The sequence below is a fragment of the Miscanthus floridulus genome, unplaced genomic scaffold (genome assembly GCF_019320115.1).
Source record: "Miscanthus floridulus cultivar M001 unplaced genomic scaffold, ASM1932011v1 fs_615_1_2, whole genome shotgun sequence".
NCBI classification, from domain to species: Eukaryota; Viridiplantae; Streptophyta; class Magnoliopsida; order Poales; family Poaceae; genus Miscanthus; species Miscanthus floridulus.
In genome coordinates this window covers 26,110-40,000 of record NW_027097017.1, presented here as the reverse complement: position 1 = coordinate 40,000, position 13,891 = coordinate 26,110, and the positions used below count along the sequence as shown (strand labels likewise).

At 44.7% G+C, this 13,891-nt stretch overlaps 2 protein-coding genes across 2 annotated transcripts; both read left to right on the top strand.

Annotated features, from left to right (window-relative positions):
- Positions 1-6: 6 nt before the first annotated feature.
- Positions 7-2,236, top strand: LOC136532419 (serine/threonine-protein kinase D6PKL2-like). The gene is made up of 2 exons (XM_066525019.1): positions 7-635; positions 1,216-2,236. The coding sequence occupies exons 1-2, from the start codon at positions 19-21 to the stop codon at positions 2,084-2,086; spliced, it is 1,488 nt and encodes a 495-aa protein (XP_066381116.1). The 5' UTR covers positions 7-18; the 3' UTR covers positions 2,087-2,236.
- Positions 2,237-3,326: 1,090 nt separating this feature from the next.
- Positions 3,327-6,454, top strand: LOC136532421 (ubiquitin carboxyl-terminal hydrolase 3-like). Its single transcript, XM_066525021.1, has 9 exons — positions 3,327-3,519; positions 3,626-3,745; positions 3,845-3,895; positions 4,494-4,599; positions 4,912-4,970; positions 5,063-5,137; positions 5,617-5,665; positions 5,775-5,851; positions 6,213-6,454. Exons 1-9 carry the CDS (start codon positions 3,469-3,471, stop codon positions 6,300-6,302), a joined length of 678 nt encoding a protein of 225 aa, XP_066381118.1. The 5' UTR covers positions 3,327-3,468; the 3' UTR covers positions 6,303-6,454.
- The last annotated feature ends 7,437 nt before the right edge of the window (positions 6,455-13,891 follow it).

Genomic DNA, 13,891 nt, shown 5'->3' with positions numbered 1-13,891 from the left:
CACAGTAGCATTGACAGCATGGGTGTGGTCACTGCCATGAGCACCCTCCACAGCTGTGCGAGCACATATAAAAGCGAAGCCGTAGCTGGTGAAGCAATGCTCAGTGTGGAGAGGAACTGTGAGAGTGTAAAGGGTGTTCGAGGCGATTTACTAGAAAGTGCAAAAACTAGCATGAGTCGAGCAAGTGATAGCAGTGGTGTTACTGATGACAGCAGCTGGAGCCACATTACTGGAGGTGCCAGCAAGCCTCACAAGGGGAATGATCCTAGATGGAAGGCAATTCATGCTGTACGAACTCGTGATAGTGTGCTTGGAATGAGCCATTTTAGACTATTAAAGCGTCTTGGTTGTGGTGACATTGGCAGTGTTTACCTCTCAGAATTAAGTGGAACTCGGTGCTACTTTGCAATGAAGGTAATGGACAAGGCATCCTTGGCAAGTAGGAAGAAGTTAAATAGGGCTCAAACTGAAAGGGAGATTCTACAGCTTCTCGACCACCCATTCCTCCCAACGTTGTATACACATTTTGAAACCGATAGGTTCTCTTGTTTGGTGATGGAATTTTGTCCGGGTGGCGATCTGCATACTTTGCGTCAGAGACAGCCAGGAAAGCATTTCTCTGAGTATGCTGCAAGGTAATCTATATTGAACACTGTTATCCTTCAGAGAAATATAATTTATTTGGAGTAGAGTAGATGACTTCTCAAGTTGTATTTCCCATATGACTGAGTGCCTATTATCATATTATATTCAGATTCACCTGCAGAAAGAAAGTTCTATTCACATTTGGGAATCTTGTTAGTTTAATTTACTACTAGTTTATTTGACAAGGTGATCTAATGTTACTATCCTAGTTTATTGGGCCTTTTATGGAGAATCTAACCATCCTAGTTTTATTGGCCTTTTTGTGAAGAATCTAACTTTGTTCAGATATGCTCTCTACAAATTCCCGAATAGAGTCTAATAGCTTTTATGAGTGATGTGTAGAGAACAAAGTGCATGTGGTTAGGTATCCTAAAAATGTTTCCTGCGTTAGTAGAGTAAAATTTATACAGCAGGGCCCATGTGATGAGTAGCATCGAGTAAGAGAGAGATTAGACCATGTTAGATATAGCTTTGTTTTCATAATTCAACAAACAGTAGTTAGGCATACCGAGTATCCTATACCTTCTAGTAATTGCAAGCAGTAACATGGAGTGCCCTGATTCTGTGCAGGTTTTATGCCGCAGAAGTACTTCTAGCTCTGGAGTATCTACACATGTTGGGAGTCGTCTACAGAGATCTGAAACCAGAAAATGTTCTTGTGCGCGATGATGGGCACATAATGCTTTCAGATTTTGACCTCTCGCTGAGATGTGCAGTCTCACCTACACTCATCAGAACATCAGCTTTCGATTCTGATCCCAGAAGAGCAGGTGGTTCTTTCTGTGTACAGCCTGCTTGCATGGAACCTACTTCAGCTTGTATTCAGCCTGCGTGCTTCCTCCCCAAATTCTTCGGTCAGAAGAGCAAGAAGAAGACTAGAAAGACAAGGTCTGAGCTAGGACAGAATGCCGGCACCCTGCCTGAGCTTGTTGCCGAGCCAACATCAGCTCGATCGATGTCATTCGTGGGGACTCATGAATACTTGGCCCCAGAAATCATCAAAGGTGAAGGGCATGGAAGCGCCGTCGACTGGTGGACCTTCGGCATCTTCCTGCATGAGCTGCTGTACGGCAAAACCCCATTCAAGGGGTCAGGGAACCGCGCCACTCTCTTCAACGTGGTCGGTCAGCAACTAAAATTCCCAGAGTCGCCATCCACGAGCTATTCAAGCAGAGATCTCATCAGGGGGCTCCTGGTCAAGGAACCGCAGAGCCGCCTCGGTGTGAAGCGGGGAGCGACGGAGATAAAGCAGCACCCCTTCTTCGAGGGCGTGAACTGGGCTCTCATCCGCTGCAGCACTCCTCCCGAGGTCCCAAGGCCTGTCGAGGCCGAGCTGCCTGTGAAGTACGGGGTGGCGGAGGCGATCGGGAGCAACAGCAAGAGGATAGTCGGAGCAGACGTGAAGTCCGGCGGGAAATACCTCGACTTTGAGTTCTTTTAGAGTATATAGTGCCCAGTGGCAGCCTATTGTTTGCATACTGTCCGTGTATGGTCAGTTTGATGTTGTGTGATTCGATGTGGTGCTTTGTGTCTCACCGTCGATGCAAAATTCTCAGATCTGAATCGACCAAAATTAGATAGATCTGTCATCTGTTTGCCACTTGCCTGCTTTAGCACATTTCGAGAACTAGGTATAGAGTATGTATTACAGCAGACCTGAAAGCAGTGAGCGTGGCAAAAAAATTCTCATGATCGAACAGATGAGAAGGCACTTTCCTCGTTTATGCAATGCACCCGTTGCCTTGGACCCTTGATGAGTCCGGGACCAGGTGCCCCAGGACCGGTGCTGTGCGCCCGCTTCGCGTGAGCTCGCCGCCGCGATACGCTTGCTCTTGCCCGTGTTCCATGGCGCTGTGTTCGTTCGTCTGGGGCGCACAAGTGCAGGACCAGACGACGTTTGGTGCTCTGGGAAGGAGCGGTGTGGCGTGGCCGACCGAGCTGTGCTGATGGCGTCGCGAGCAGGTGCTGCCGCCTGCCTCGCCCACCGATGGCATTGATGAGCCGATCACGCGAGATGTCATTGTCATCCACCACGGGCGATCACCGCAGCGGCAGAAAGCAACAGAAGAGCAGGCACAGGGCAATAGGGTGGATCGATTGCCGCCGGCGACGTGGTAATAAACTTCGCTGAAAAGTGAAAGACGCCACGCCATGGAAGAATCATCGGGTGCTGCCGGCGCGGGCTCGGCAGTCCAGCATTGGAGACTTACGTGTCGCAAGTGATGAGGATCGAGGAACAACGCCTCTATAATAAACTCCGTATATATCGGATCGGACGCTATCATTTGACCTTTCATAGCGTGGCAAAATTCGAAATATTCATTCATCAGTAACCAAAAATTCGATTTTTTATAAAATAAAATATACTGTAACCGAAAGTCTAAGGGTCAGGACAGTTTTTGTTGTCAGTTTTTGCCAAATTCTTATAAATTATGAAGCTGTTCATACCTAGCTTTTGTCAGTTTTTTTTATCCATAGAGCAATAAATAAAGTTACATTCTTAAAAACTAGGGGATTCAAACACCCACGTCAGTTTTTACTCAGAATCCGAAACTGGAGGCAAAAACTGATTTTTAAGAATCTAAAACTCATGCAACAGACTCTGAGTTATCATTTGTGCACATTTTGAGGGACTAGAGTGCATTTCGAAATTGGAATAAACTAGCAACCGAAGGGCCAGAGCCAAATACGCCAACAAAAACGCCCGATTCGCCGCACCGCAGAAACATAGGACGCAGCCTCGCAAAATCGCCGCCGCCATCACCTTCTCCTCCACCGGACGCCGATAGCTCCGCCATCCTTTCCTCCGGCGCGGCAGTCGCCATGGTGAAGCGGTGGCTTCCCCTCGAGGCCAATCCCGACGTCATGAACCAGGTACACGAATCCCCTCATCTGTGTTCATACTTCAGGGCTCGTTCCGACTCGGCCCCTTGGTCTTCCTCGCTCACGGCGCCCTTTATTTCCTGCACGATCGGTGTAGTTCATGTGGGGGCTGGGGGTCCCCGAGGACGTGGGGTTCTGCGACGTGTACGGCCTCGATGACGAGTTGCTCGCCATGGTGCCCCAGCCGGTGCTCGCAGTCATACTTCTCTACCCTCAGGTGATTCTCGATTCATGGCTGGCGCCCTACATTCATTGGTTCGGTTGCTTGAACCGCTTTGTGGGATGAGCACATATTTTACCCCGTTTTGTTGGGCAGGACCGGATCAAGGAATCCCAAGCTTCAGCTACCTCGTCGGTGGAGACCAAGGTGAGACTGAAGTCGGGTTGCTTGCTAGTATTGTTCCAAAGCAATCTGTTCATTGAATAGATATACATCGTTACTTCTCATTGTAGATGCAGTGAAACTGATGCAGTCATTTTTTCAAACTTATAGATTGGAAAATGTTTGTGTAATTTTGCTAATTCAGTTTGTTGGTGAACATTAGATCTAGCAAACCCCTAGTTATTTTTTCAAAGTCACATTATGAATAGGTCACTTACATTATATATTATATTCTTCAAATATAAGCAGCTTCAGGTTTGATTTTATAAAACCTACTGTCTCTTTCTTTAAGTAAGCATGCTAATTTTATCTTCAAGTGATAGTTGATTCCTATCAGTCGCTGATTTGAAGTATCAAGAGATCTGATGTTATTATAGATATAGTGCACCGTCTCGCAAGTGATGCATTATTAGCACATAAATCAAAGGTTTCAATTATGTTGATAATTTGTATCTTTTCAACATGTAAAGCTCAGTTCAACTTTATATAGCATCGAATTAAAACAAAGGTTGTTACTGGACTTATGGTACTATAACTGTCAAGAGTGTATATTTATCCTTAGTCCTGAAACTAAATTATGCAGGAGCCCAGCAAGAATGTATATTTCACAAAACAAACTGTTGGGAACGCCTGTGGCACAGTTGGTATTATTCATGCACTGGGGAATGCTACTTCCAGAATCAAGCTTGGTACTTTCTTTTGTTTTCCTCTCAGTACTTTTGAGCTCTTAATTAACTTTCCATCTACGGTATTTTGATGCCTTTTGATGAAACTGAAAACATATGTTAATATTAATTACCCTAGGCAATCCACACTACTCTATTTTCAGTTTGCCTGTGAAAGACATAGCAGCCCATTTTGTAACCAACAGTAATTTTCATTATCTAAAAACCAAAAAATAATCTGCATGATCCTCTGAGAATTTCATATGGTTCCTTAAAAAAAAAAATAGTCTAGCTATCTTTCACTTGTGAGATCTTATTAACTTTTTTTCTTTGCAGCTGAGGGGTCATATTTCGATAGATTTTATAAACGAACTGCTGACATGGATCCTAGCCAGGTTAGTGATCGATGTGTTGCAATTCAAATGCTTTCATATTGTTGGCTTCCTTCATATGCTGAACTAACATATTAAGTGGGTGATATTTTCAGCGTGCTACATTTCTTGAGGAGGACGAGGAAATGGAGAATGCTCATTCCATTGCCGCTACTGCTGGTGACACAGAGGTTATTATAACATGTGCCTAGTACATTAATATTTGCTTGAGATTTATGGGTGTTATTCTTTTGATGAAATGTATGCAGGTTATTCTTATAATTTTTGTTGTCAGTGCTTCACAGAATCAAAGTGGTTTCCAGTTATCAGTATCTGAGAACTGACTGCTAACACTTGTTTACTCATCTAGAAAAGAACAGTTTGCTGACCAGCTAGAGTTACAGGTTCCTGGCCAGTTTGAAATCTGTCTGCTAGTAGTATATGCCCCTTTACTCTTGCCATTGCATTTGCCTGCCTGAATATCTGAGATTTATGTTGAATTTTGTTGATCATGTGTCATTGTAAGTGAGAACTGGACATGTCAATTCACAATCAGTTGTAACAGTTGTTATTAAAGAACTGAATCAAGTCAATTAACTGAAACTATGGTCTGAGCTTATGTTATCTTTGATTACCATCTGAAGCTGATGGATCCCATTTTACTATGCAGGCCAAGGATGGAGTAATTGAACATTACATTTGTTTCTCTTGCGTCGATGGTATGTAACATACCATTGTCCACTAATACACCATAGTTGGATTTTCCTGTAAATCCTCAACAATTAGTCTATCAGTAGCTTCTCGTAACTCTTTACATTTTTTATCCAGGAGAACTTTATGAGCTTGATGGGGGGACATCACAGCCAATACCCCATGGGCCTTCCACTCCTGCTACCTTGTTGCAGGTAAATTGATCGACCCATGTTATTTCTTTTTTTTTTTTGAAATAACCATGTTATTTCTTTTCATAGGCTACTCAGCACTCATTGAGTTCTAGGATTATGATATGGAAAGACTATGCCTGCAAATTTATACCTTATAAGCATGAATTTTTTTTAATGTGGGGAATGAGCACTTGCTTCCTTGGTGGGAGGGTGCCACCCTCCCACCTTGTAAACGCCAGAGAGCTGACATTTAGTTGGAAAAGAATTTCTTTTAGCTCGTTGCATTAGCTTAAAGGGGATTTTGGTCGTGACACCAAGAGTTCCTTGTTTTTAGTATAAGCAAATGTGTATGATGCTTATGGTTTTGAATCTTTGTGTGCAGGATGGTGCAAAAGTTATAAAAGCAAGACTTGCCTTGTATTCCCAGTCAAACAACTTCAATGTCATGGCTCTTTCAGGCAAAGTGATATAGCACTTTCAGTCATGGCACTTGAGATCCCCAGTTGCTTTGCAGCAGCCTCAGAGTTTAACATTGCAGTATGTAGTATTATTCTCTTGCCTTCGTTTTAGTATTTGAACACGTTAAAACAAAATAAAAATGGGTACAGAAAGTTTCTGTCGGTAGTCTCACATCTTTGTTTCTGGAGAAAGCTAAGTTCGACTGCTAAGGTATGCATATCCATGGTTCGTTGGGCGGACCATGGTTCCTTCTGCGCCCAACTCAGGTGCGGACTGCGTTCTGCCTAGATGTGTTGTGTCGCACTCATGGCGCATGCACGAGTCGCTAGTGTTAACGCTGCACTGACACTGCGCTAATGGCTAGGCCCAGGCGCCTAAAGCGGCGAGGCATTACGTCTGCGGTTTGCGGGACTGAAATTTCAGATGGACGAGACGCTAAAAAGTTCGAAACACAACAGCATGCTATACACAATGTTGAAGGTTTACATACACTGATATAAATGTGTTTGGCTTGGGTCACGAATCTGTTGGGAATCATCTGAGCCTAGCCGAGACGTGTTCAGTGTTCCCAGAGCAACAGTTGCTGTACTCCCTGGCTGGCTGGCTAAGTCGTCCTCTTGGACGAGTCCATGCGGGATGAATTGTCTCTCCAAAGTCCAAACCACACGTCGGACGAGACGAGTCCAGATGCTTAAGAGGGCGTTCGTTTGAGATGCATCCAAATTCCCAATCTCCGACGAGTCCAGATGCTCAGGAGGGCGTTCGTTTGAGATGCATCCAAATTCCCAATCAGGCAGCCGTCGTGGTCGTCCGGCCCGACCTCTGCAAAGCCTGCGCCCACTGGTTGTCTGGTTCACCGCTCACCGGCACGGTATGAGGTCGTCAGGGGCCTGTCAGTTTTTTTTTACGCCTCAACTCTTCGATTATAGTATCTGAATTCACGCATCAATTCACATCACCATACGTACACAAACTCACATACACACCCTAATATACAAGCTAGACTTACACCTATACGAAGGCTACACGTGGTTGAGAGATCCAAAGTCTTCCAGGCTTCGTACGTGATGCACTGTGACCATTGTGGCGTATCCACGCGTGAGGCTGCAGATACATATGACCTGCAAATTTATTATTGGGGAAAACCCCTATGAGACCCGTGAGTGTCGATCCCGGGGATCGAACTCACGCCCGGCCTCTAGCACACCTGGCAAGCGAGCTAACCGACCGTAGTCCTCGACCTGTCAGTTATCACTCAGGGTCATCGCTCCTTTTTTTTTTGGTTCAGTTCCCGAAAAGTTAGCTTTCCTCTAGGCATGATTTGTTGTTTGGGTTGGAGAATTTGCTGAAATTTAGCTTATACTGATGTCTATGCTGATTTATTGTAAAAGAAAAACACTGTTCATTCGCTGAGAAATACGCTTAAAGTAGTTCAAGCGAATAGGCCGAAGAAAGCTTTATTTATATGAGCAAACGCTCCCACGATATTCAATCTATGGCCACAAGAGCACTTGTCAGGTGCGCCCACGACCTCTAGAGCTTTTCATACCGGTCGGTGGAGGTCTGGGAACTGTAGCATCTTGCCTCAACATTGCATTTTATATTCCTCCTCCTCATCATATCATCATAAACATGAAATCCGAACTAGACATCCAGCATGCAGTACATCCTGTTGAATATTTGGTCAATTTACGACTTATATTAATCCATAAAAACGACTTAACCAATAGTAACAGTACCACTAACTATACTGTAACACCACCACCACTGCAAGTAGTATTTAACCACTACTGCAGGTAGTATTTAACGGAGCAGCAACCAAGTACGCTATCAACGCTAACAGAAAAGCATATGAACAATAACGCACAGTGGGATTAGGTTTATACCCTAAGGTAGGACTACCGGTACCCGCGGACAGTGAGCCACCATCTTCTCCGTCGGTGGCATTGGTGCGGGCACCAGTCCTCCTCGTGTCCACCATGTTGCAGAGGAGGTCGCGCCGGGAAGCTTCTGCAGGTGCGGTGTCGGAGCAATAGCACAGACTCTCCCGTCAGGAAGCAGAAGCATCCGAACAGGAATCTGCAGAAGCGGAGACGAGGAGGAAGAGGAAGAGTCGGGTCTATCACCCACCGGACAGGGGCGCCCCCCTTATAGCCGCGCCGTTCCCCATCTGTCCGTTAGGCCCTGTCGGGGGAATGAACCTGGACAGGGTGGTTGGGCGTTGGGAGTTGGCTGCGGCAGCTAGGGTTTCGGTTGGGCCAAGCGACAAAATTAGGCCAAGCCACGGCCCACGCCCTCGGCCCGGCGCGTCGCGGGCGGGCGGCGCGGCTCGGCGGCGGCGGCGGCGCACGCATGTGGCCTCCCGGTTCTCCCTCTCAACTTGTCTATGTGAGAGTCTTAAGACTCACTATTTAAGTTGAGAACCTTTTCAGTGAATTTCTCATGTGGTACTAATCACTTTTCCACTTAACAATAATTGTGGGCCTTTGAAGTTTATTTGATTAATTAGAATAAATAATGGGCCTGGCCCAAATTAATCTAACAATCCCCACCAAACTTCAGAAGTCTACAGTTAATGTCTTCAGTTCTGAGCTTGTTTGATATACCAGTGTTTCGATGGAGACTGTCAAGTTGAACATCCATCTAGAAAAGGAGTTTACACTCATTTACAACTGATCAATGGACTATGCCTTGAATTGATAGTTTTGTGCAAAGTGAGGCTCACTCGATTCCTTTACTGATACTAGGCTGCCTGTAGCATCCCCTCTGGTTGGAGCATATAAGTCATACTCCTGGCCTATTCATGAGTATCTAGAGATCACCCAAATCTCATAGATTGTGACTAGCAATCGAACTCACATAGGTGTGTTCCTTTAAGATGCCCTGTAGACCAACATCTTTGCTTCTCATTAAGCCACTCGGATCACATTGAGGTATTTGCCAACCTGCCATACAGATAGGAAGAGAAGTGCATTACTCAAGAGATTGACCTTTATTAAAAGGGTCTCTTCTCTCAGTCTGCCCATAGCTTGTTTCACCATCCTAATTCACGGGATCTCCGATCATATAGGACAGGTTGCCACTATGATAGAACTTCATGTGGGTCTCAGTCCCATCTCACTCGATGCACTATCTATCACATTACGTGATAGTCCCTTAGTAAATTGATCTGCCAGTTTTTTAGACGTATGGACATAGTCCAATGCTATTACTCCAGAGTTTCTCAATTTTCTGATAGATTTTAATCGCCGCTTTACATGCCTAGTGGTCTTCATGTTGTCCTTTTGAACTGTTTATCTTGATAATTACTGTTTGGTTATCACAGTTCATAGAAATTGCGGGCATAGGTTTTTCAACCACCGGCAAATTCATAAGGAGCTCACGGAGCCATTCAGCCTCAACAGTAGCGGTATCAAGTGCTGCAAGTTCTGCTTCCATTGTTGACCTTGTTAAGATGGTCTGCTTGCAAGATTTCTAGGAAACAGCGCCACCTCCAAGTGTGAATGCATATCCACTTGTGGCCTTTAACTCATCAGCATTAGATATCCAATTTGCATCACAATAGCCCTCGAGTACCTTCGGGTACCCAGTATAGTGAATGCCAAAGCTCGATGTTCCCTTTAGATAGCGCAATACTCTTTCAAGAGCACGTCAGTGATCATCTCTCGGATTTGAAACAAACCGGCTTAATTTGCTCACAGCAAATGAGATGTCAGGCTTCATTGCACTAGCCAAGTACATTAGCGAGCCGATGATTTGGGAGTATCTCAACTGATCCCTCATTATTCTTCGGTTCTTTCTCAGGATCACGCTTGGACCATAGGGAGTGGACACAGGCTTGCAGTCACTATAACCAAAACGACTCAGTGCCTTTTCCACATAGTGAGTTTGTACAAGTGTTACCCTACCATTTTCTCCCCTTAGTAGTTTGATGTTTAGTATCACATCAGCCACTCCCAAATCCTTCATGTCAAAGCTCTTTGACAGAAAGTCCTTGACTTCCTCAATCACATTGAGGCTTGTCCCAAAGATTAGTATGTCATCCACATACAAACACAGGATTACTCCTTCTCCCCCACCATAGCGGTAGTACACACATTTGTCGGCTTTATTCGCAACGAAGCCAGCAGATGTCATAGTTTTATCAAACTTTTCATACCATTGCTTAGGTGCTTGTTTTAGGCCATACAAAGACTTCAATAATTTACACACCTTTTCTTTTTGACCTTCTACTACGAAACCATCAGGCTGATCCATGTAGATCTCCTCATCTAACTCTCCATTTAGGAAAGCCGTCTTAACATCCATCTGATGAACGAAAAGACCATGAGACGCAGCCAGGACAAGCAGTACTCGGATTGCGGTTAATCGGGCCACTGGTGAATAAGTATCAAAGAAGTCATCGCCTTCTTTCTGGGTATAACCCTTAGCCACAAGCCTTGCATTGTACTTTTCAATCGTACCATCAGGCCTAAGCTTTTTCTTGAACACCCATTTACATCCTACAGGCTTGCACCCATAAGGACGATCAACAATCTCCCAAGTTCCATTGGTCATAATTGAATCCATCTCACTTCGCACTGCTTCCTTCCAGTAGTCAGCATCGGGAGAGGAAAATGCCTCAGCAATGGTGCTTGGAGTGTCATCCACGAGGTATATAGTGAAATCATCACCAAAAGACTTTATAGTCCTCTGTCTCTTACTCTTTCGAGTAGCTCCACTATTATCCTCCTCAGGATTCTCAACACATGTTTGTTCAAGATGTTCTGTTGGCGCCACGGGGGAATCAACAGGTTTTTGACTAGATGTGCTAGGTACATTTCCTCTCATAGGAAATTCATTCTCAAAGAATATAGCATCTCTGGACTCAATCACTGCACCGACACGCATGTCAGGTACTCCAGAGCTTACAACTAGGAATCTATAGCCGACGTTGTGTAAAGCGTAACCGAGGAACACACAATCTACAGTTTTTGGTCCAAATTTGCGTTTTTTGACGATTGGCACATTCACCTTGGCCAAGCATCCCCAAGTGCGCAGGTATGAGAGAGTCAACCTTTTCTTTTCCCATTCCTCGAATGGTGTTACTTCTTTATTCTTTGTAGGAACTCTATTTAGGACATGACATGCCATCAATATAGCCTCACCCCACCATTCGTTGAAAAGTCCTGCAGTGTCTAACATGGCGCTAACCAAATCAGTTAGAGTGTGATTCTTTCGTTCGGCAATCCCATTGGATTGGGGGGAGTATGGAGGCGTCCTCTTATGAATAATTCCATGTTCCTCGCATAATGAATCAAACTCATGTGAAAAGTATTCTCCCCCACGATTAGACCTCAACCATTTGATTTTTCTTTCCAATTGGTTCTCTACTTTAGCTTTATAGATTTTAAAATAATGCATTGCTTCATCCTTTGTTTTTAGCAAGTACACATAGCAAAATCTAGTGCTATCATCAATAAGAGTCATGAAATATTTCTTTCCTCCTTTGGTCAACACACCATTCATCTCGCACAGATCAGAATGAATGAGATCTAGCGGTGCCAAATTTCTCGCCTCTTTCACAGCCTTATGAGGCTTGCGAGGTTGCTTCGCTTGAATACAAGCATGGCACTTAGACCCTTTGACCAGATCGATTTTAGGGATTAATTTTAAACTAGCTAAGCACGTCATACAACCAACATTGATGTGACAGAGTCGGGAATGCCAAACATTAGACTCATCATCATTTCTCACATGGTTCACAATTTTATCACAAGAATCCATCAAAGAGAAGCGGAACAAGCCTCCGCTTTCATAGCCTTTTCCAACAAAGGTTCCATACTTGGATACAACATATTTATTGGACTCAAACGCAAGTCTAAAGCCGTCTCTACACAATAGAGACCCACTAACGAGATTCTTCTTGATGGAGGGGACATGCTGCATGTTCTTTAGCTGCACGATCTTTCCCGAAGTAAACTTCAGATTGATCGTACCAACACCAAGTACAGCAGCATGCGTACTGTTTCCCATCAGCAAGGAGCAACCTCTTTGTTCCTGATAAGAAGAAAACAAAGAAACATCAGAACATACATGAATGTTAGCACCCGTGTCAACCCACCACTCAGGCGAGAGACAAACTGAAAAAACTGTAGGTAGATGATTACCGTACCCAGATCCTCTAGATTCGCTAACAACCATGTTTGCGGTCTTCTTCTGCTTGTCCTTACGGTCAGGGCACTCTTTTGCCCAATGGTCAGATGCACCGCAGATAAAGCAAAGATCCTTTTCTTTTTCCTTGCCCTTCTTCTTAAAAGTTGTAGCTTTAGGCTTGACTGCAGGCTTGTTTTTCTTCTTCCTCTGTGCGGCATGAAAGTTCTTCTTTTGCACCAGATTGGCGCTAGAACCTTCCTCATGCGCTTTCTTGCCATGAGTGTCCTTTGCCCTAGCATTCTCCTCCACACCAAGAGTAGCAATGAGATTAGTCACACTAAACACTTGCCTCCTGTGCTTTAGAATAGTGGCAAAGCTCGACCAAGTAGGTGGCAGCTTAGCGATGATACCGCCGGCCACAAACTTGTCAGGCAACTCACACTCATTGTTCTGGAGTTCCTTTGCCAGCATCTGTATCTCATGAGCCTGCTCTACTACAGATCGGTCATCGACCATCTTGTAGTCATAGAACTTCTCCATGATGTACAGCTTAGTGCTAGCATCGGCAACACCGAACTTGGCCTCAAGTGTATCCCACATGTCCTTGCCAGTGTCCATATCCATGTACACTTGCACCATGCTTTCAGCTAATATGCTGATGAGAGCCCCCTTGAACAAGTTATCTGCCTCATTGAACTTAATCTCCTCCTCGTGAGAGAAAGAAGGTTCAATGCGCTTTCCCTTGATCACGTGCTCACAACACATACTAGTGAACCACAGCTTGGAACGGACACGCCACACTTTATAGTTGGATCCATCATCTTTCAATGGTGGTGGTTTTAGTGACGCAGCAAAACTAGCAGCCGAAAAAGACCTATCAAGTTTTTGGATTGTTGAATATTTGGTCAATTTACGACTTATATTAATCCATAAAAACGACTTAACCAATAGTAACAGTACCACTAACCATACTGTAACACCACCACTACTGCAGGTAGTATTTAACGAAGCAGCAACCAAGTACGCTATCAACGCTAACAGAAAAGCATATGAACAATAGCGCACAGTTGGATTAGGTTTATACCCTAGGGTGGGACTGCCGGTACCCGTGGACAGTGAGCCACCATCTTCTCCGTCGGTGGGAAGCTTCTGCAGGTGCGGTGTCGGAGCAGTAGCACAGGACTCTCCCCCAAAAACTTGATTCCCGCCGCCACGCCCACGGCCCGTCGCGCGCGCGGGTGGCGCGGCTCGACGGCGCGCGTGTGTGGCCTCTCGGTTCTCCCTCTCAACTTGTCTATGTGAGAGTCTTAAGATTCACTATTTAAGTTAAGAACCTTTTTAGTGAATTTTCCATGTGGTACTAATCACTTTTCCACTTAACAATAATTGTGGGCCTTTAAAGTTTATTTGATTAATTAGAATAAATAATGGGCCTAGCCCAAATTAATCTAACACATCCGCCACTCC

Bases quoted from the DNA above. Each gene is read 5' to 3' on its own strand.
- LOC136532419 (XM_066525019.1), top strand. From the start codon at position 19: ATGGGTGTGGTCACTGCCATGAGCACCCTCCACAGCTGTGCGAGCACA. The intron at 636-1,215 runs GTAATCTATATT...GATTCTGTGCAG, and splicing joins TTCTCTGAGTATGCTGCAAG to GTTTTATGCCGCAGAAGTAC.
- LOC136532421 (XM_066525021.1), top strand. From the start codon at position 3,469: ATGGTGAAGCGGTGGCTTCCCCTCGAGGCCAATCCCGACGTCATGAAC. The intron at 3,520-3,625 runs GTACACGAATCC...CGATCGGTGTAG, and splicing joins ATCCCGACGTCATGAACCAG to TTCATGTGGGGGCTGGGGGT. The intron at 5,138-5,616 runs GTTATTATAACA...TTTACTATGCAG, and splicing joins CTACTGCTGGTGACACAGAG to GCCAAGGATGGAGTAATTGA.